This window comes from Hypanus sabinus, chromosome 11, assembly GCF_030144855.1.
Source record: "Hypanus sabinus isolate sHypSab1 chromosome 11, sHypSab1.hap1, whole genome shotgun sequence".
NCBI classification, from domain to species: Eukaryota; Metazoa; Chordata; class Chondrichthyes; order Myliobatiformes; family Dasyatidae; genus Hypanus; species Hypanus sabinus.
Window position 1 is genome coordinate 3,414,437 of NC_082716.1, and position 20,789 is coordinate 3,435,225.

At 45.2% G+C, this 20,789-nt stretch overlaps 1 protein-coding gene across 2 annotated transcripts in view; it reads left to right on the forward strand.

Annotated features, from left to right (window-relative positions):
- Window positions 1-20,789, forward strand: part of acadm (acyl-CoA dehydrogenase medium chain) — a 72,323-nt gene that overhangs the window by 38,797 nt on the left and 12,737 nt on the right. For both annotated transcript variants that reach the window (XM_059983699.1, XM_059983698.1), the window contains 6 exons: window positions 868-948; window positions 1,043-1,173; window positions 3,863-3,971; window positions 6,243-6,383; window positions 10,588-10,683; window positions 13,754-14,002. In XM_059983699.1, the coding sequence (XP_059839682.1) occupies window positions 868-948; window positions 1,043-1,173; window positions 3,863-3,971; window positions 6,243-6,383; window positions 10,588-10,683; window positions 13,754-14,002 (807 nt within the window). The remainder of the gene's footprint in view (window positions 1-867; window positions 949-1,042; window positions 1,174-3,862; window positions 3,972-6,242; window positions 6,384-10,587; window positions 10,684-13,753; window positions 14,003-20,789) is intronic.

Genomic DNA, 20,789 nt, shown 5'->3' on the forward strand with positions numbered 1-20,789 from the left:
GTGTATTACCAAAACACTCCGTCCATCTGCTCCTGGTCCGGCCCCCCTGTCAAATTTTAGAACCCTTTGTGGCCCACAAGTCAAAAAGTTTGCCCACCCCTGTCCTAGCTCCAAGTACTGATCCACACTCTAAGCTCATCTGCTTTGTTCATAATACTTATTATAATTATTGTAATTCTTATTGTAATTTTGCCCTTTACTGTAATGCTATCACAAAACAGCAACTTTCATGATGTGCACTCAGTGGCCAATTTATTAGATACCTTCTGTACGTAATAAAGTGGCCACTGTGTGTATGTTTATGGTCTTCTGCTGCAGTAGCCCATCCACTTCAAAGATGGATGTGTTGTGAGTTTAGAGATGCTTTTCTGCACACCACTGTTGTAATGTGTAGTTATTTGAGTTATTGTCATCTTCCTGTCAGTTTGAACCAGTCTGGCCATTCTCCTCTGACCTCTCTCAGCAATAAGATGTTTTTACCTTGATCCTAAGAGATCAGCATTCTCTGAGATACTCAAACAACCCCATCTGGCGCCACCATTCATTCCATGGTCAAAGTCGCTTAGATCACATTTCCTCCCCCATTCTGATGTTTGGTCTGAACAACAACTGAACCTCTTGGCCATGTCTGCATGCTTTTATGCATTGAGTTGCTGCCACATGGTTGGCTGATGAGATATTTAAATTAACAAGCAGGTGTACAGGTGCACCTTATAAAGTGGCCACAAGTTTAAATTTTCATTGTAATACCGTATTCTTTCTGTATAGCACTGAACTGCTGCTACAAAACAGCAAATTTCAGAACTTGTGTATATCAGTGATAACAAATATAATTCTGAAACAGCCTGAAGCCTCTTCATTTTTCAGCAAATGCCAGTCATCCTGGCTGGGAACGAGCAGCAGCAGAAGAAATACCTCGGCCGGATGACGGAAGCTCCACTGATGTGTGTGAGTTCAGCTCATCGTTTTCGTTTGCAGCATCCTTTTCTGCGAGGAAGGACCTTGTGCACCCTCCACTAACCAAGCACTTCTGTCTGCGCAGGCCTACTGTGTCACGGAGCCTGGGGCAGGCTCCGATGTGGCTGGGATTAAGACCCGAGCCGAGAAGAAGGGCAATGAGTACGTTATCAATGGGCAGAAGATGTGGATCACCAATGGAGGCAAGGCAAACTGGTAGGTCTCCATCCGACTAGGGCAGCCAAACCACAGCAACGTCCATCGCTAATACCAAAAAAATCAGGATGACAACGAGATATAGAATGGTTGGAGCCATAGAGAACAATAGCACAGAAACAGGCCATTTGGCCCATTTTGTCTATACTAAATGGTTCTAATTAATTAAAATTAATAATCCTTGAACTGTACAGGAGGCTGTTTGAGCCATATTCCCTCTGGCAAAACTCTCATTTAAAGTCAAAATACATTTATTACCTAAGTGAGTATATGTTACCATATACTACCCTGAGATTTTTTGTTTTTCAGGATATACAGGAAAATAAATACAACTGAATTTATGAAAAAGTGTATATATAAAGACTGACAGACAACTACTGTGCAGTAGAAAACAAATTGTATAAATGGTAAAAATAATTAATACTGGGAACATGAAATGCAGAGTCTTTGAAAGGGAGCCTGTAGGTTGTGGAATTAGTTCAGTGATGACGTGAGTGAAGTTATCCACAATGGTTCAGGGGCCCGAAGGATAAAAGTAAGAACTCTCCCTGGTCTGGGTCCTAAGGCTTCTGTACCTCCTGAACACTGGGAGCAGTGAGAAGAGAGCATGGCCTGGATGGTGGTGGTCTTGGAACAGAGAACAGTAGAGCGTAGGAAAGACCCTTCGGCCCACAATATTGTACTAAACCAATTTAAACTAGTAATTAAATGGCTAACTAAACTACTCCCCTCGGCCTTCTCAAAATCTGTGTCATTCCATTCACTTCACATTCATGTGCCTATCTAAAAGTATCTTACAAGTTCCTAATGTACCTGCTTCTACCACCACCCCCGGCAGCACATTCCGGGCACCCACCATTGTATTTTAAAAAAAAACCTTGCCCCTCACATCTCCTTTGAATCACCTTAAATGCATGCCCTCTGGCATTAGACATTTCAACTCGGGGGGGGGGGGGGGGGGTGGGCGGTGGAATATCATGTCTGTTTCCTCCTTTCCCCAGGATTTATAACTCGTTTATCCATCTCCCTTCAGAAAACTCTCATTCACCTGGCTTCGATAGTGAAAACTGATGTATGAATTGTCAGAATTTACTGCCCCACTGGATTTTAGGTCCTTGGTGTACAAGGAGGAGACTGGGATGTGAACTGTGATCTCGAACGGCAGAGCTCTCTCCTTTCAGTAGGCTCAGTAGTTCAGTTCCACTCTGATGCGTGAATATAACTAAGTGAAGGATGTTCTTTGCTGCAGAAATAACCACAGTAATCTCATAAACACAAGGGATTCTGCAGATGCTGGAGATCCAGAGCAACACAAACAAAATGCTGGAGGAACTCAGCATCTATGGAATGAATAAACAGTTGACGTTTCAGGCTGAGACCTAATGAAGGGTGTAGACCCTCTATTCTGAGTTTGTGCCCCTGGTCTGATACTTTCCCCACTAAAGGAAACATCCTCTCCTCATCCACTCATCTCAGCCTTTCAACATTCAATATGTTTCAATGAGACCACCAATTCCCCCCCGTCCACCATACGCATGTTAATCCTTTCATACCCAGAATTGTTCTCATAAATCTCCTCTGGACCCTCTCCAATGCCAGTACCTCTTTTCTTAGATGATGGGCCCAAGACTGCTCTCATTAGTCCCAAGTGCAGTCTAACTAATGCCTTATAAAACTTCAATTTAGCATAGTTTGGGATTTAAATTCAGTGATTAAAGATGAGCTTTATTTGTCACATTACTCATTCAGTTTAATGCTGTAATTTTGCATTAATTGGGCAGTGTAACCAGTGAGATAATTATTTTTATTTATTTTGAGATACAGCATGCAATAGGCCCTTCTGGCCCTTGCAACCTCGCTGCCCAGCAAACCCCAACCACCCCCGGTTTAATGTTTATAATGAGCAGTTGGAGGAAACCAGAGCATCAGAGAAAACACATGCCAGCAGGGAGGAGACACGGACTCCTTACAGAGGACGTTCAGATTGAACTTCCCCCGAGCTGTAGTGGGGTTGGGCTGACCGTGATGATGCAGTGGCACCCCAGCAGGACATAGAAAGAAGCTGACATGCTCAGGAGACACCAAGAGGCAAGACTTCCTCAAAGGATTAGCAAGAAAAAGACATCTGACCAAAGAAAGGGTTGGACTTACTTGGATTGATTTGGATTAGAGTTACCGTTAGTTTGTTCGGTGATTCATTGGCTTTGTTATACGTACATTGAAACGTTCAGTGAAGTGCATCAATTTTGAGTCAATGACTAACACAGTCCAAGGATGTGCTGGGGGCAGCCTGCAGATGCCACCACTCTCAGGTAGAACTGTATCACCAGAGGGCATGAATTGAAGGTGAGTGGGCAATGTAGTGGTTAATGTTATGCTTTACAGTCTCAGTGACCTGGGTTACTCGCACTGCTTTCTGGAAGGAGTGAGCACGTGGGTTTTCTTCAGTTTCAAAAGCGTGCAGTGCAGGTTAGTTGTATGGCTGGTTGGGCCAGAACGGTCTGTTGCAATGCTGCATCTCTGAAACAAAAGGCCTGTTTCTCTCCTTTACTGGATTGGTTTAGTTGGCCATTTGATTTAATTGCTTCAGCACTACATTGTTCCTGTGCTGTACTGTTCTGAGAACTGAAGAAAAATGTTGAGTTGACTGTGGACAGCAGGAACAGTAATTTTAGCATTTGCTTCCAAGGTATTTCCTCCTGGCTCGAACAAATCCTGATCCCAAAGCACCTGCGGGCAAGGCCTTCACTGGATTCATCGTGGATGCCGATTCCCCGGGGATCCAAGTTGGAAGGAAGGTATTTGTTCGTGTGGCTCTGGGCCTGCATTCGCTCCAGTTCAGATGAATTGGGTGGGGGGTGGATCTCATTGAAACTTATAGAATGTTGAAAGGCTTTGATGATGTGGAGAGGATATTTTCAATAGTGGGGGGAGTCTAGGACCAGAGGGCCCAAACACAATAGAAGGTAGTCACTTTAGAACAGAGATGAGGAAGCATTTCTATAGTCAGGGGGTGGTGGATCTGTAAAGTTCATTGCCACAGACCTGTTCAGGCCAAGTCATTGGATATATTTAAAGTGGAGTTTGATAGGTTCTTGATTAGTCAGGGTGTTAAAGTTTATGCGGAGAAGGCAGGAGAATAGGGTTGAGTGGGGTAATAAATCAGCCATGATGGAATGGCCTCACTCTGTTCCTATGTTCCATGGTATGGAGAAATGCTTAGGTTATTTTTTTAACCATTGGCTCTCTCCAGTACCAACCTTCTGACTGCCCCCATTTTAATCACTTCAACAGCGATGGCTTTGGCTCCCTGTAACCACCTTTGACTGTGCCCCTTGTATTCTCACTGGCATCCTATGCCCTCGCTTCTGGGCCCCTCTGCTGATGAGAACAGTTTCCATCTCCTCTGTCCAGGACCTTTGTCATCCATCCATCAGATCCCCTCGTGTCTTCTGTTCCACGGAGAAGAGCCCTGGTCTCTCAATCTCCAGATTAGAGGGTTCCTCATTACTGGAACCCTCTCCAAATCCTCCACTTCTTCCCTGTGGTGTGCTCCAAGAACAGGCCACATTCTTTGATTTGTGGCCAGACTAGTGTTTAGTAAAGCTGTTTCATGAGATCCTTGAACTTGATAGGGCGGCGTATTGCCCTTTATTAGTCAAAGGATTGACTTCAAGAGCTGAGAGGTAATGTTGCAACTCTATAAAACCCTGGTTAGACCACACTTGGAATATTGTGTTCAGTTCTGGTTGCCATAAGAAGGATGTGGAAGCTTTAGAGAGGGGGCAGAGGAGATTTACCAGGATGCTGCCAAGATTAGAAAGCATGTCTTATGAGAATAGATTGAGCGAGCTAGAACTTTGCTTTTTGGAGCAAAAGTGGATGAGAGGTTACTTGACAGAGGTCTACAAGATAAGCATAGATCAAGCGTTTGGTCAGAAATTTTTATCCCAGGGTGGAAATGGCTAAAACAAGGAGGTATAATTTCAAGGTAATTGGAGGAAAGTACAAGGGGGATGTCAGATCTAGATTTTTTTTTACTCTCAGCAAGAGTTGGTGGCAGAGACGGATACATTAGGAAGATTTACGAAATAATTACGGGAGATTCTGCAGGGCATCTTGAGAGATTCTCAGGCACATGGATGATAGAAAAATGGAGGGCTATGCAGGAAAGAAGGATTAGATTGATCTTAGTGGTGAAAAGATTGGCACAACATCATGGGGGAAAAGAGCCTGCATTATGCTGTAATGTTCAATGTCCAGTGGTGTACAGGATGGAGACCAAAACAAACCGTGGCTGAAGAAATGTTACACACCAAGTTCAGCCTGACATCTCTGGTGTCACTCTCGTGTCTCACAACAGAAGAGATGTTCTTCCTCCACCTATTCCCTATAAGATATTTAATATGTTTGAATAGCAGAACCTACATCCTTTCCTGATTGGCATGGATGGGTAGGGTGACTATGATCATTAGCCAATGGAAATGCCTATCTAAGCTGGCCATGGCGCATATCCCTCTGAACCTTTCCTACCCATGTACTCTCTGTGTAGAAGATGTTGCCTCTGATGTCCCTTGTAAATCTTTCCTGCCCAATGGTGGGAGAGTCTAAGACTAGAGCCGCCCTCCAGTCGTTGCTGCTCTCCAGTGTTCGCTCGGTGGGAGACATGGGGAATTGTGTTCATCGGTAGCTGTGCTAGTGTGAAATGAGGAACTGTTGTAGGCTTGCTCTTGCTGCAGTGCGGCTCCAGGAGAATATCTGTGCACCATCAGGCTACAGGCCATGGCACTCGGGGACTTGGGCTGTAAGTTTTACTTTTCTGATTTTTGTTTGTAACTGTGTTTTTCTGCTTTCATAATCATGTGTTGTGTGTAACTGTTGGTACTGTGTTTTGTACCTTAGCCCCGCAGGATCACTGTTTTGTTTGGCTGTATTCATGTGTATGGTTGGATGACAAATGAACTTGAACTAGAGTGGCACTGACTGAATCAGACCAGTCAGTGACATGATTAAGGAGCACGGTGGCATGAATTTTTGCTGCATCATAACTTCTCGTATTCCTGCCCTAGGAGATGAATATGGGTCAACGATGCTCAGATACCAGGGGTATTGTGTTTGAAGATGTCCGTGTGCCCTTGGAGAACGTTCTCATTGGAGAAGGAGCTGGCTTTAAAATTGCCATGGGGGCTTTTGATAAAACCAGACCACCGGTGAGTGACTTGGTTCCGGGCTTTCATTTCCAGTCCAACACTGCAGGTATAAAGATGAGTTTCATCTGTTACCTATATGTCAAAGCATGTTGTGAATTGCATCTTTGTGTTAACAAGCAGCACAGTCTGGGGGCAGCCCACATGTGTAGCCACACTTGTTGCCTGGATTAGAGAGCACGTCTCATGATGGTAGGTTGAGTGAGCTTGGTCTTTTCTCTTTGAGCAAAGGAGGATTGAGAGTAGGGAAGTTCAACACCTTCCATTGAGAGTAGGGGAGATTCAAACAAGAGGACATGAGTTGAGAGTTTAGGGGTAACACGAGGGGGAACTTCTTTACTCAGAGTGGTAGCTATGTGGAACGAGCTTCCAGTAGAAGTGGTAGAGGCAGGTTCGATATTGTCATTAAATAAATTGGATAGGTATATGGACAGGAAAGGAATGGAGGGTTATGGGCTGAGTGCGGGTCGGTGGAACTGGGTGAGAGTAAGCGTTCGGCGTGGACTTGAAGGGCCGAGATGGCCTGTTTCCATGTTGTAATTGTTATATGGTTTATATAGGATGAGAGGTGATTTGAATGAGATATACAAGCTAAGAGTCATTAATTGAGTGGATAGTCAGAGACTTTTACTCGCGATGGAAATGCTAATATAGGGAGACATAATTTCAAGGTGGTTGGAGGAAAGTATAGGGGAGATGTCAGAGGTAGGAGTTTTACAACGTGGTATGTGGAATGCACTGCCAGGGCTGCTGGTAGAGGACATTTAAGCCACTCTTAGATAGGCGCATGGATGATAGAGTAAATGGGAGGGAAGGGTTAGATTGATCTTGGAGTAAGCTAAAATGCCCCCATATGGTGGACGGGAAGGCCTGTAATGTGCAGAAATGTTCTATTTTCTATGTTTTATATTGGTAACGTGAAAATATCATTTCACTGGAAATGCTCAACAGCTTAGTTTTCCCCTCTCCCATCGGACAGAAGACACAGAAGCTTGAAAGAACGTTCCATCAGGCTTAAAGACAGATCTTGATCAGACCCTTGAACGGTCCCCTTGTACCATAAAATGAATTCTTGACCTCACAATCTACAGTACCTGGTTATGACCTGTCTATCTGCCCTGCACTTTCTCTGTAACACTTTATTCTGCTTTCTGTTGTTTTACCTCGTTCTACCTTAATGCACTATGTAATGATTAGATCTGTATCCCAATTCCGATATCCGGCATTCATCAATGAGAAGAGGACATGCCCTCTTCTCATTGCTCCCATCAAGGAGGAGATACAGGAGCCTGAAGATCTACACTCAACATTTCCAGAACAGCTTCTTCCCCTCCACCACCAGATTTCTGAGTGGACAATGAACCTTACTTTTCTTCCTTTGCTCTCTTTTTGCACAACTTATTTAGATTTATATTTATAGAACTATAAATTATAATAAGAAATGTGTATATATCTGTACATATATTTACAATGTGTTTTAGTGTTTTTTTATATTTTAAAACAATAACAATACAGAATAAATATAATGTTTACGTACGTACTGCGTGTGTGTGTGTGTATATGTATATATAGTAATTTATAGTTTTTCATTATGTATTGCCTGTTCTGCTGCCTCAAAACAACAAATTTCATGCCATAAGTCGGACAGGGCACTCCCTTGGCACTATCTCATGCAATGCCAACCCCCCCACCCCCACCCCCACTCAGGCACAGCCAGACACGACTGTGTGTTGTTCAAGAAGGGTTAATGATCACATCTCCCTTGGGCACAGTGAAGTTCCTTGCTTGTGTGGGAATCACAGAGGAAACAGTGTGCTTGGTAATGGTAAATACAGTTGTAATGCCCTGGTTCATATTTTTACTGTTCTACTGTAGGGATTTCATTTTGGCAGTTCTGCAAGAGCACTCTGTTCTGCTGTCAGCTTGTTTGGGTTATTGTTGAAGATAAGGGCTGATGTGGAATGTGAGCCATCCAATTAGGGGGAGGTTTTCTTGGCGAGGCACAGTAAGGTTGGTCTTGGGCTTTTGTTCAGTGGGGGGTGAAGAGAGAAGACACTGGGGAGAACCGGTTGTAGTGTACGATCCGGTAGGAGACCCGTTTGTTCGAGACGGATTGCAAGTGACGTTTGGAAGGTGGTGAGGGCGTTCATGCTGACTGAGGGCCCAGCACGTGCACCAACTTGTGCACATTTGACTGTTATTTCAGGGTATTAATTTGTAATAGGGTAGCAAATGACACAGCATCCACAAACCGGGGTTTGGAGTGGGACAGCCGTCTCAATCTCTTGGGTTTGGTGGAACTTGAGAGTGTTTTCACCGGACTTGTGCAGCTAAGGAAACCAGGGTGTTTCACAGTGATGGACAACATCCGAAGAGTGCAGAGACCGCAGGGTAAACAGAAATACTAACCTGCCAATGAGTGAGAGAAGGAGATGAGGTTAAAAGTCAGATAGTGTAGCAGCCCCCCACTGGGAAGGAGATGTGAGGGAGGTGAGTGGTTCAAGAGCCTAACAGTGGAGTGGTGGAAGCTATTCTTGAGTTTGGTTATCTGGGCTCTTGAACTCATGTATCTTCTCCAAAAAGATAGAGGATGAAGAGAATGGCCTAGGTGGCAGGCAGTCCTGATGATTCATTTGAACGTGTTCCAATCAGATTCCGTCCCTGACGGTAGATACGTTTGAACGTGTTCCAATCAGATTCCGTCCCTGATGGTAGATACGTTTGAACGTGTTCCAATCAGATTCCGTCCCTGATGGTAGATACGTTTGAACGTGTTCCAATCAGATTCCGTCCCTGACGGTAGATACGTTTGAACGTGTTCCAATCAGATTCCGTCCCTGACAGTAGATACGTTTGAATGTGTTCTATTCGGATTCCGTCCCTGACGGTAGATTCGTTTGAATGTGTTCTATTCGGATTCCGTCCCTGACGGTAGATCCGTTTGAATGTATTCGGATTCCGTCCCTGACGGTAGATTCGTTTGAATGTGTTCTATTCGGATTCCGTCCCTGACGGTAGATTCGTTTGAATGTGTTCTATTCGGATTCCGTTCCTGATGGTAGATCCGTTTGAATGTATTCGGATTCCGTCCCGGACGGTAGATCCGTTTGAATGTATTCGGATTCCGTCCCTGACGGTAGATTCGTTTGAATGTGTTCTATTCGGATTCCGTCCCTGACGGTAGATTCGTCTGAACGTGTTCTATTCGGATTCCGTCCCTGACGGTAGATTCGTTTGAATGTGTTCTATTCGGATTCCGTCCCTGACGGTAGATTCGTCTGAATGTGTTCTATTCGGATTCCGTCCCTGACGGTAGATTCGTTTGAATGTGTTCTATTCGGATTCTGTCCCTGACGGTAGATTCGTCTGAATGTGTTCTATTCGGATTCCGTCCCTGACGGTAGATTCGTTTGAATGTGTTCTATTCGGATTCCGTCCCTGACGGTAGATTCGTTTGAATGTATTCGGATTCCGTCCCTGACGGTAGATTCGTTTGAATGTGTTCTATTCGGATTCCGTCCCTGACGGTAGATCCGTTTGAATGTATTCGGATTCCGTCCCTGACAGTAGATACGTTTGAATGTGTTCTATTCGGATTCCGTCCCTGACGGTAGATTCGTTTGAATGTGTTCTATTCGGATTCCGTTCCTGATGGTAGATCCGTTTGAATGTATTCGGATTCCGTCCCGGACGGTAGATCCGTTTGAATGTATTCGGATTCCGTCCCTGACGGTAGATTCGTTTGAATGTGTCCTATTCGGATTCTGTCCCTAACGGTAGATTCGTCTGAACGTGTTCTATTCGGATTCTGTCCCTGACGGTAGATTCGTTTGAACATGTTCTGTTCGGATTCTGTTCCTGACGGTAGATTCGTCTGAATGTGTTCTGTTCGGATTCTGTCCCTGACTGTAGATTCGTCTGAATGTGTTCTGTTCGGATTCCGTCCCTGACGGTAGATTCGTCTGAACGTGTTCTATTCGGATTCTGTCCTGACGGTAGATTCGTTTGAACGTGTTCTGTTCGGATTCCGTCCCTGACGGTAGATTCGTCTGAATGTGTTCTATTCGGATTCCGTCCCTGACGGTAGATACGTTTGAATGTGTTCTATTCGGATTCCGTCCCTGACGGTAGATTCGTTTGAATGTGTTCTATTCGGATTCCGTCCCTGACGGTAGATTGGTCTGAATGTATTCTGTTCGGATTGCAGGTTGCTGCGGGAGCTGTGGGTTTAGGCCAGAGAGCCGTGGATGAAGCGACCAAGTATGCATTGGAAAGAAGAACGTTTGGAAAGTTGCTGGTCGAGGTCAGTGCATGAATAATGTTGTTGGCTTTAGAGTTGCACTTCCACCCTGTTACATAACTGTCACTACCTGTGACGTTTGCAATTTTCCATTCTTCTGGAAGAAGATCATTACTGTTGCCTCCACAGTCTCCTCAGCTACATCTTTCAGAACCTTGGGCTGTGTTCCAACCGGTCCAGATGACATTTCCATCTCCAGACCTTTCTACTTCCCAAGCACCTTCTCTTTTGTAATAGCAGCTGCACTCACTTCTGCCCCCTGCTACTCTTGATTTTCTGGCATACTGTTAGTGTCTTCCACAGTGAAGACTGACACACAGTACTTATTTATTTCGTCTGCCATTTCTTTGTCTCCCATTACTGCCTCTCCAACATTGTTTTGAGCACCAGATAGCCTCTGTTCAAATGCAGCACCAGAGAATTTTCTAGAGCTTTCCAGAATGTTACAAAGAGGTGTCCGCTAGGTGGGGACACTCAAAACCTGTGAATACACACTCTGACCACCAGGGGACAGCTGTATTTACATACACGAGGAAATCTGCAGATGCTGGAGATTCAAACAACAGCACACATAAAATGCTGACGAAGGGTCTCGGCCCGAAACATCAACAGCGCTTCTCCCTATAGATGCTGCCTGGCCTGCTGTGTTCCACCAGCATTTTGTGTGCATTTACATACTATGACCACTAGGGGACACTGAACAACTGCATATACATACTGTGACCACTAGGGGATACACTGAACAACTGCATTTACATACTGTGACCACTAGGGGACACACTGGACAACTGCATTTACACACTGTGACCACTAGGGGACACACTGAACAAATGCATTTACACACTGTGACCACTAGGGGACACACTGAACAAATGCATTTACACACTGTGACCACTAGGGGACACACTGGACAACTGCATTTACACACTGTGACCAGTAGGGGACACACTGAACAACTGCATATACATACTGTGACCATTAGGGGACACACTGAGCAACTGTATTTACACACTGTGACCACTAGGGGACACACTGAACAACTGTATTTCCCCCTTTATCCCCCCTTGACCATCCCATGTTACTTCACTCCTGATGAAGGGTTTCGGCCCGAATCGTCGTAACTACCTCCTCCCATAGATGCTGTCTGGCCTGCTGAGTTCTGCCAGCACTTTGTGTTTTAACTGCATACCATAACAGGTTCCCTCCGCCATCCAAAGGTCGAGTGTTCCTATGAAACTGTTTGTAAGCGGAAATGGCGTAAAGCGAAGAAGCAATTACTATTACCAGTAATTTATATTTGAGCGTTCCCAGACCCAAAAAAAATAACCTACCAAGTCATACCAAATGACACATAAAACCTAAACTAACACTAACATATAATAAAAGCAGGAATGATATGATAAATACACAGCTATATAAAGTAGAAATAATGTATGTATAGTGTAGTTTCAGTTACCAGAATCGGGAAGATTGAGCCAAAACTGATTTGTAGGAAAAAGTTGGCACGTACACGCATGTGCACACAACTGCCTGCACAAGGCTTCATGGTCACGGTAGTCTTTCTCGGGGTAAACACAAGTTTAAAGTGGGAATTTTTTGGTTAGCAAAAACAGGTACTAATGTAAGTCTTTAGTAAAAGCGAAGTTGCGTAAAGTGAACATTCGGAAACAGAGGACACCTGTATACACACTGTAACCACTAGAAGACACACTGAACAACTGCATTTACACACTGTAACCACTAGAAGACACACTGAACAACTGCATTTACACACTGTAACCACTAGAAGACACACTGAACAACTGCATTTACACACTGTGACCACTAGGGAACACACTGGACAACTGCATTTACACACTGACCACTAGGCGACACACTGAACAACTGCATTTACATACTGTGACCACTAGGGGACACATTGAACTGTATTTACATACTGTGACCAGTAGGGGACACATTGAACAACTGCATTTACATACTGTGACCAGTAGGGGACACATTGAACTGTATTTACATATTGTGACCACTACATAACATACTAAACAGTTGCACACAAAATGCTGGAGGACTCCTGCCAAACGGTCTCAGCCCGAAACATAGTCTGTACTGTTTTCTATCGACGCTGCCTGGCCTGGTGAGTTTCTCCAGCATTGTGTGTGTGTGTTGCTTGGATTTCCAGCATCTGCAGATTTTCTCTTGTTTCTAAACAGTTGCATGTGAGCAAGTAGTTACAAAAAATACAAGCAGGTAAAAGAAAGTAACCAATAGTCTAATGTAACATGTGACGAGGTGTGGGGGGGGGGAATCGGAAACTGGGGCTGCGCAGGGGAATGTTGATGACCCGAGCAAGGCAAGGAAAAAACAGTGACTGGGGCAGAGTGCAGAATTCAGCATTCTCAGACTTGGAAATGTGAAAGGGAGATTTTCAACTGGGGCTCAAACATTGAAAGGAGGGATATTCCACAACAAGAGAACTTGCACATTCTCACTGTGACCATGTGGGTTCCCCCTCTGCACCCAGGATACTGCAGCTTCCTTACATATCCCAAAGACGTGGGGGTTGTTGGGTTACTTGGTCAATGTAGTTTGTCCCCAGAGAGTAGTGTGGGGTAGAATCTAGGGGGAGTTGAGAGGAATGTGGGGAGAATGTATGTGGTTGATGATCAGCATGGAGTTGATGGGCCGAAGGGCCTGTTTATGTGCTGTGATACTCGACTATGTGTGTGATTGGGTTAAAGCTGTACTCTGCTAAAAGATAAAGATTAGCTTTATCAGACACATTACATCAAAACCTACAGGGAAATGTGTTATTTGCGTCAACAGTCAGAGGATGAGCTGGGGGCAGCCCGCAATGTCACCGTGCTTTTGGTGCCAACACAGCATCACAGCATACCCCTCCTCACTCATCCGATCACGTACGTCTGGACTGTGAGAGGAAACATACAAACACGGAGAATGCACAGACTCCTTACAGACAGGCATTGAACCCTGGTCAGACACTGTTACTGTACCACCTTGTTTTTCACCTCTGTCTCCCTCTTCTCCCCCCCCTGCCCCGCTCTGTCCCCCTCAGCATCAAGCTGTTTCCTTCCTGTTGGCGGAGATGGCGATGAAAGTGGAACTAGCTCGCCTTGCTTACCAGCGGGCTGCCTGGGAGGTCGACCAGGGCAGAAAGAACACCTACTATGCCTCCATCGCCAAGGCCTTCGCTGGCGATATTGCCAATCAGGTGGCCAGTGATGCCGTCCAGGTCTTTGGTGGCAACGGTTTCAACAGCGATTATCCAGTAGAGAAGCTGATGCGTGATGCCAAGATCTATCAGGTCAGTGGGATGACTCCGCACTGGGGCAGTTGGTCTGCCAGGGTCGCCACACTGATCAGCAGCATAGCCAAGCTCACATTCTCTCTCGGTTACTGTAACTGGTGCAGAGGAATTCAACTCAAATCAAGTTAAGTTTAACTATCATTCAAGTCATACATTGATACAGCTGAACAAGACAACGTTCCTGTGAGGTCAGGGAGCAAAATATTCAACATAGTAAGCAAATGTTCAAAAATACAGAGTAACTTATGTTGCCAATTGGTGACAGAAGTTCAATTCCTGCACTTGGGAGTCCTCGTGCAGCGTTCCCTAAACGTTAAATTGCGGGTTGAATCAGTGGTAAGCAGGGCAAATGCAATGTTAGCGTTCATTTTGGGAGGACTGGAATATAACAGCAAAGATGTACTTTTTAAAGGCACTGATAGGCCACACATGGAGTATTGTGAGCAGTTTTGGGCCTCTTCTCCAAGAAAAGCATTGGAGAAGAATAGGAACAAACAAGTTAGGGAAAAGTTTAATTGGATTAAGGGGAAATATGAGGCTATCAGGTAGGAACAGAAGCATAAATTGGGAACAGATGTTCTCAGGGAAACGTATGGAAGAAATGTGGCAAATGTTCAGGGGATATTTGCGTGAGGTTCTGCATAGATATGTTCCAATGAGACAGGGAAAGGATGGTAGGGTACAGGAACGGTGGTGTACAAAGGCTGTTGTAAATCTATCCAAGAAGAAAAGAAGAGCTTACCAAAGGTTCAAAAAACTAGGTAATGATCGAGATCGAGAAGATTATAAGGCTAGCAGGAAGGAGCTTAAGAGTGAAATTAGGAGAGTCAGAAGGGGCCATGAGAAGGCCTTGGTGGACCGGATTAATGAAAACCCCAAGGTATTCTACAAGTATGTGAAGAGCAAGAGGATAAAAGATGAGAGAATAGGATGAATCAAGTGTGACAATGGAGAAGTGTGTATGGAACTGGAGGAGATGGCAGAGGTACTTAATGAATACTTTGCTTCAGTATTCACTATGGAAAAGGATCTTGGCGATTATAGGGATGACTTGCAGCAGACTGAAAAGGTTGAGCATGTAGATATTAAGGAAGAGGATGTGCTGGAGCTTTTGGAAAGCATCGAGTTGGATAAGTCATTGAGACTGGATGGGCTACTGTATGAAGCGAGAGAAGAGATTGCTGAGCCTCTGGCGATGATCTTTGCATCATCGATGAGGACGGGAGAGGTTCTGGAGGATTGGAGGGTTGCAGATGTTGTTCCCTTATTCAAAAAAGGGAGTACGGATAGCCCAGGAAACTATAGACCAGTGAGTCTTACTTCAGTTGTTGGCAAGTTGGTGGAGAAGATCCTGAGAGGCAGGATTTATGAACATTTGGAGAGGTATAATATGACTAGGAATAGTCAGCATGGCTTTGTCAAGGGCAGGTTGTGCCTTACAAGCCTGATTGAATTTTTTGAGGATGCGACTAAACACAATGATGAAGGAAGAGCAGTAGATGTAGTGTATGTGGATTTCAGTAAGGCATTTGATAAGGTACCCCATGCAAGGTTTATTGAGAAAATAAGGAGGCATGGGATCCAAGGGGCCATTGCTTTGTGGATCCAGAACTGGCTTGCCCACAGAAGGCAATGAACGGTTGAAGACAGATCATATTCTACATGGAGGTTGGTGACCAGTGGTGTGCCTCAAGGATCTGTTCTGGGATCCCTACTCTTTGTGATTTTTATAAATGACCTGGATGAGGAATTGGAGGGATGGGTTAGTAAGTTTGCTGATGACACAAAGGTTGGGGGTGTTGAGGATAGTGTGGAGGGCTGTCAGAGGTTACAGTGGGACATTGATAGGATACAGAACTGGGCTGAGAAGTGGCAGATGGAGTTCAACCCAGATAAGTGTGAAGTGGTTCAATTTGGTAGGTCAAGATACAGCATTAGACAATAGACAATAGGTGCAGAAGTAGACCATTCGGCCCCTCGAGTCTGCACCGTCATTCTGAGATCATGGCTGATCATTCACTATCAATACCCAGTCCCTGCCTTGTCCCCATATCCCTTGATTCCCCTATCCATCAGATATCTATCTAGCTCCTTCTTGAAAGCATCCAGAGAATTGGCCTCCACCATCTTCCGAGGCAGTGCATTCCACACCTCCACAACCCTCTGGGAGAAGAAGCTCTTCCTCAACTCTGTTTTAAATAACTGACCTCTTATTCTCAATCCATGCCCTCTGGTACTGGACTCTCCCAACATCTGGAACATATTTCCTGCCTCAATCCTATCAAATCCTTTAATTATCTTAAACGTTTCAATCAGATCCCTTCTCAATCTCCTCAATTCCAGCGTGTACAAGCCCAATCTCTCCAATCTCTCTGCGTAAGATAGCCCTGCCATCCCAGGAATCAACCTAGTGAATCTACGCTGCACTTCCTCAATTGCCAGAATGTCCTTCCTTAAACCTGGAGACCAAAACTGTACACAATATTCCAGGTGTGGTCTCACCAGGGCCCTGTACAAATGCAAAAGGACATCCTTGCTCTTGCACTCAATTCCCCTTGTAATAAATGCCAACATTCCATTTGCCCTCTTCACTGCCTGTTGCACTTGCTCATTCACCTTCATTGACTGGTGAACTAGGACTCCTAGGCCTCTTTGCATTTCTCCCTTACCTAACTCGACACCGTTCAGACAATACTCTGCCCTCTTGTTCCAGTTTCCAAAGTGGATAACTTCACATTTATTCACATTGAATGACATCTGCCAAGTATCTGCCCACTCACCCAGCCTATCCAAGTCTCCCTGTATTCTCCTAACGTCCTCTTCGCATGTCACACTGCCACCCAGTTTAGTATCGTCAGCAAACTTGCTGATATAGTTTTCAATGCCCTCAGCTAAATCATTGACATAAATCGTAAAGAGCTGTGGTCCCAATACAGAGCCCTGTGGTACCCCACTAGTCACCTCCAGCCAGTCCGAGAAACACCCATTCACTGCTACCCTTTGCTTTCTATCTGCCAACCAGTTTTCTATCCATGTTGAAACCCTGCCCCCAATGCCATGAGCTCTGATTTTACTCACCAATCTCCTATGTGGCACCTTATCGAATGCCTTCTGAAAATCTAGGTACACTACATCCACTGGCTTACCCTCGTCTAACATCCTTGTTACACCCTCAAAAAACTCCAACAGATTAGTCAAGCATGATTTGCCCTTGGTAAATCCATGCTGGCTCGGCCTAATCCTATTACTGCCATCAAGATGTGCCACTATTTCGTCCTTAATAATGGACTCAAGCATCTTCCCCACGACTGATGTTAGGCTAACAGGGCGATAGTTCTCCGTTTTCTCCTTCCCTCCCTTCTTGAAAAGTGGGATAACATTAGCCACTCTCCAATCCTCAGGAACTGATCCTGAATCTAAGGAACACTGGAAAATGATTACCAATGCATCCGCAATTTCCTGAGCCACCTCTTTTAGAACCCTCGGATGCAGACCATCTGGACCCGGGGATTTATTAGCCTTCAGTCCTACCAGTCTACTCATCACAGTTTCTTTCCTAATGTCAATCTGTCTCAATTCCTCTGATATCTTATGACCCTGGCCCATCCATACATCAGGGAGATTGCTTGTGTCCTCCCTGGTGAAGACAGATCTAAAGTACGCATTAAATTCTGTTGCCATTTCCCTGTTTCCCATAACAATTTCTCCCAATTCATTCTTCAAGGTGCCAACATTGTTCTTAACTATCTTCTTTCTCTTCACATAGCTAAAAAAGCTTTTGCTATCCCCTTTTATATTCCTGGCTAGACTGAGCTCATACCTGATTTTTTTCTCTCCGTTTTGCTTTTTTAGTTAAGATCTGCTGTTCCTTAAAACTTTCCCAATCATCTGTATTCCCACTCATCTTAGCCCTGTCATACTTCTTTTTCTTTAATGCTATACAATCTCTGACTTCCTTTGTCAACCACTGTGGCCCCTTCCCCCTCTTTGAATCCTTCCTTCTCATTGGAATGAACTGCATTTGCATCTTTTGTATTATGCCCAAGAATATCTGCCACTGCTGATCCACTGTCTTTCCTGCCAGGGCATCCGCCCATTTAACTTTGGCCAGCTCATCCCTCATGGCTCCGTAGTCTCCTTTATTTAATTGCAACACTGACACCTCTGATCTGCCCCTATCCCTCTCAAATTGTAGATAAAAACTTATCATGTTATGATCACTACTTCCTAATGGCTCCTTTACTTCAAGATCACTTATCAACTCCTGTTCATTACACATCATCAAGTCCAAAATAACCTCGTTCCTGGTTGGCTCAAGCACAAGCTGTTCCAAAAATACATCCCTTAGACACTCCACAAATTCCCTATCCTGGGGTCCAGCACCTACCTGATTCTCCCAGTCCACCTGCATGTTGAAATCTCCCATAACGACTGCATTACCTTTAGCACATGCCAATGTTAACTCCCTTATCGACTTGTACCCAATATCCACGCTACTGTTTGGGGGCCTGTACACAACACCCATTAGGGTCTTTTTACCCTTACTGTTCCTCAGCTCAATCCACACAGACTCTACTTCCCCTGTTCCCAAGTCACCTCTTGCTAAGGACTGAATCTCATTCCTCACCAACAGGGCCACCCCACCCCCTCTTCCCATATTTCTGTCTCTACAATAGCACGTATACCCTGGTACACTCAATTCCCAGGCCTGATCCCCTTGCAGCCATGTCTCCGTTATCCCAACAATAACGTAGTTCCCCATTTTCATCTGAGCTTCAAGCTCATCTGTCTTATTTCTGACACTACGCGCATTCAAGTATAGAATTCTTAGCCCATTCCTCCTCTCTTTGCTTAAAACACTGTCTATTGTACCTAACCCAGCTCCTTGAACTTCCATCGGGCTAATTGCACCTTGAATTTTGATGACCTTCTCAAGATCACCCAAACCTTGTACACATTTAACCCCATGCTCCTTCTGACCAACCCTCTGGATCTGGATCCCTGCCCCCTGCACATCTAGTTTAAACCCCCCCGAGCAGCACTGGCAAACACTCCTGCAAGAATGTTAGTACCCCTCCGGTTCAGATGTAGACCATCCCTTTGAAACAGATCCCAATGTCCCTGGAACAAAGGCCAATTATCCAAAAACCTGAACCCTTCCTTCCTGCACCATGCTCTCAGCCTCGTATTAATGTGCATAATCATTCTATTCTTCGCCTCACTCGCACATGGCACAGGTAGCAATCCCGAGATTGTCACCCTGGAGGTCCTGCCTTTCAGCTTCACTCCTAACTCCCTGAACTCTCTAAGCAGGACCCCCTCACTCACCTTACCTACATCGTTGGTCCCTACATGGACCACTACATCTGGGTTCATGTCCTCGTTCTCAAGAATAGCCTGCACCCGATCTGAGATGTCCCGGACCCTGGCACCAGGGAGGCAACATACCATCCGAGACTCCCGATCTGCCCCACAAAATCTCCTATCTGCCCCCCTGACTATAGAGTCCCCTAAAACTATCTCTCTCTTCTCTTCCCTCCTCCCCTTCCTAGTTGAGGGTTCAACCTCTGTGCCAGAGGCAGGACCACTACAACTCATTCCTGGTAGGTCATCCCCATCAACAGTATCCAGTACGGTATACTTATTGTTAATGGGAATGGCCGCAGGGGTGCTCTGCTCTCTCTGCCTGCTCCCCCTGCCTCTCTGGACTGTCACCCATCTGCCTACTTCTTGGTTTTTTGGTGTGACTACCTCCTGATAACTCCTATCTATCTCTGCCTCCACCTCCCGAATGATCCGTAGTTCATCCAGCTCCCGCTCCAACTCCCTAACTCGGTCTGATAGGAGCTGCAGCTGGACGCACCTTTTGCAGCTGTGGTCATCAGGGACAACTGTGTTGACCCTGACTTCCAGCATTAATGGTAAGACTCTCGGCAGTGTGGAAGCTCACAGGGAATACGACACTCAAAGCTGCTACACAGTTTGACTCTGTGGTTAAGAAGGCATACGGTGTATTGCCCTTCATTAATTGTGGGATTAGTTTAAGAGCTAAGAGCTGAGAGGTGATGTTGCAGCTATATAGGACCCTGGTCAGACCCCACTTTGAGTACTGTGCTCAGTTCTGGTCGCCTCACTACAGGAAGGATGTGGAAGCCATAGAAAGGGTGCAGAGGAGATTTACAAGGATGTTGCTGGATTGGGGAGCATGCCTTATGAGAATAGGTTGAGTGAACTTGGCCTTTTCTCCTTAGAGCGACAGAGGATGAGAGGTGACCTGATAGAGGCGTACAAGATGATGAGAGGCATTGATCGTGTGAATAGAGGCTTTTTCCCAGGGCTGAAATGGCTAGCACATGAGGGCATAGTTTTAAGGTGCTTGGAATTAGGTACAGAGGAGATGTCAGGGGTAAGTTTATTACGCTGTGAGTGCGTGGAATGGGCTGCTGGTGGCGATGGTGGAGGTGGAAATGATAGGGTCTTTTAAGAAATTCCTGGATAAATACATGAAGCTTAGGAAAATAGAAGGCTATGGGTAAGCCTGGGTCGTTCTAAGGTAAGGACGTGTTTGGCACAGCTTTGTGTGCTACAGGTTTTCTATGTTTCTATGAAAAGGTGTGCTGGCATTGGAGAGGGTCCAGAGGAGGTTTACAAGAGTGAGCCTAGGAATGATAGGGTTAACATACATACGTTACGAACCCCGTAACTGGGTCACTTACCAGCAAAGATAGAGAGGCCCGTTGAAGTCTGATGGTACTATTTTTCAAAGTCTTTATTTATAAAGGGG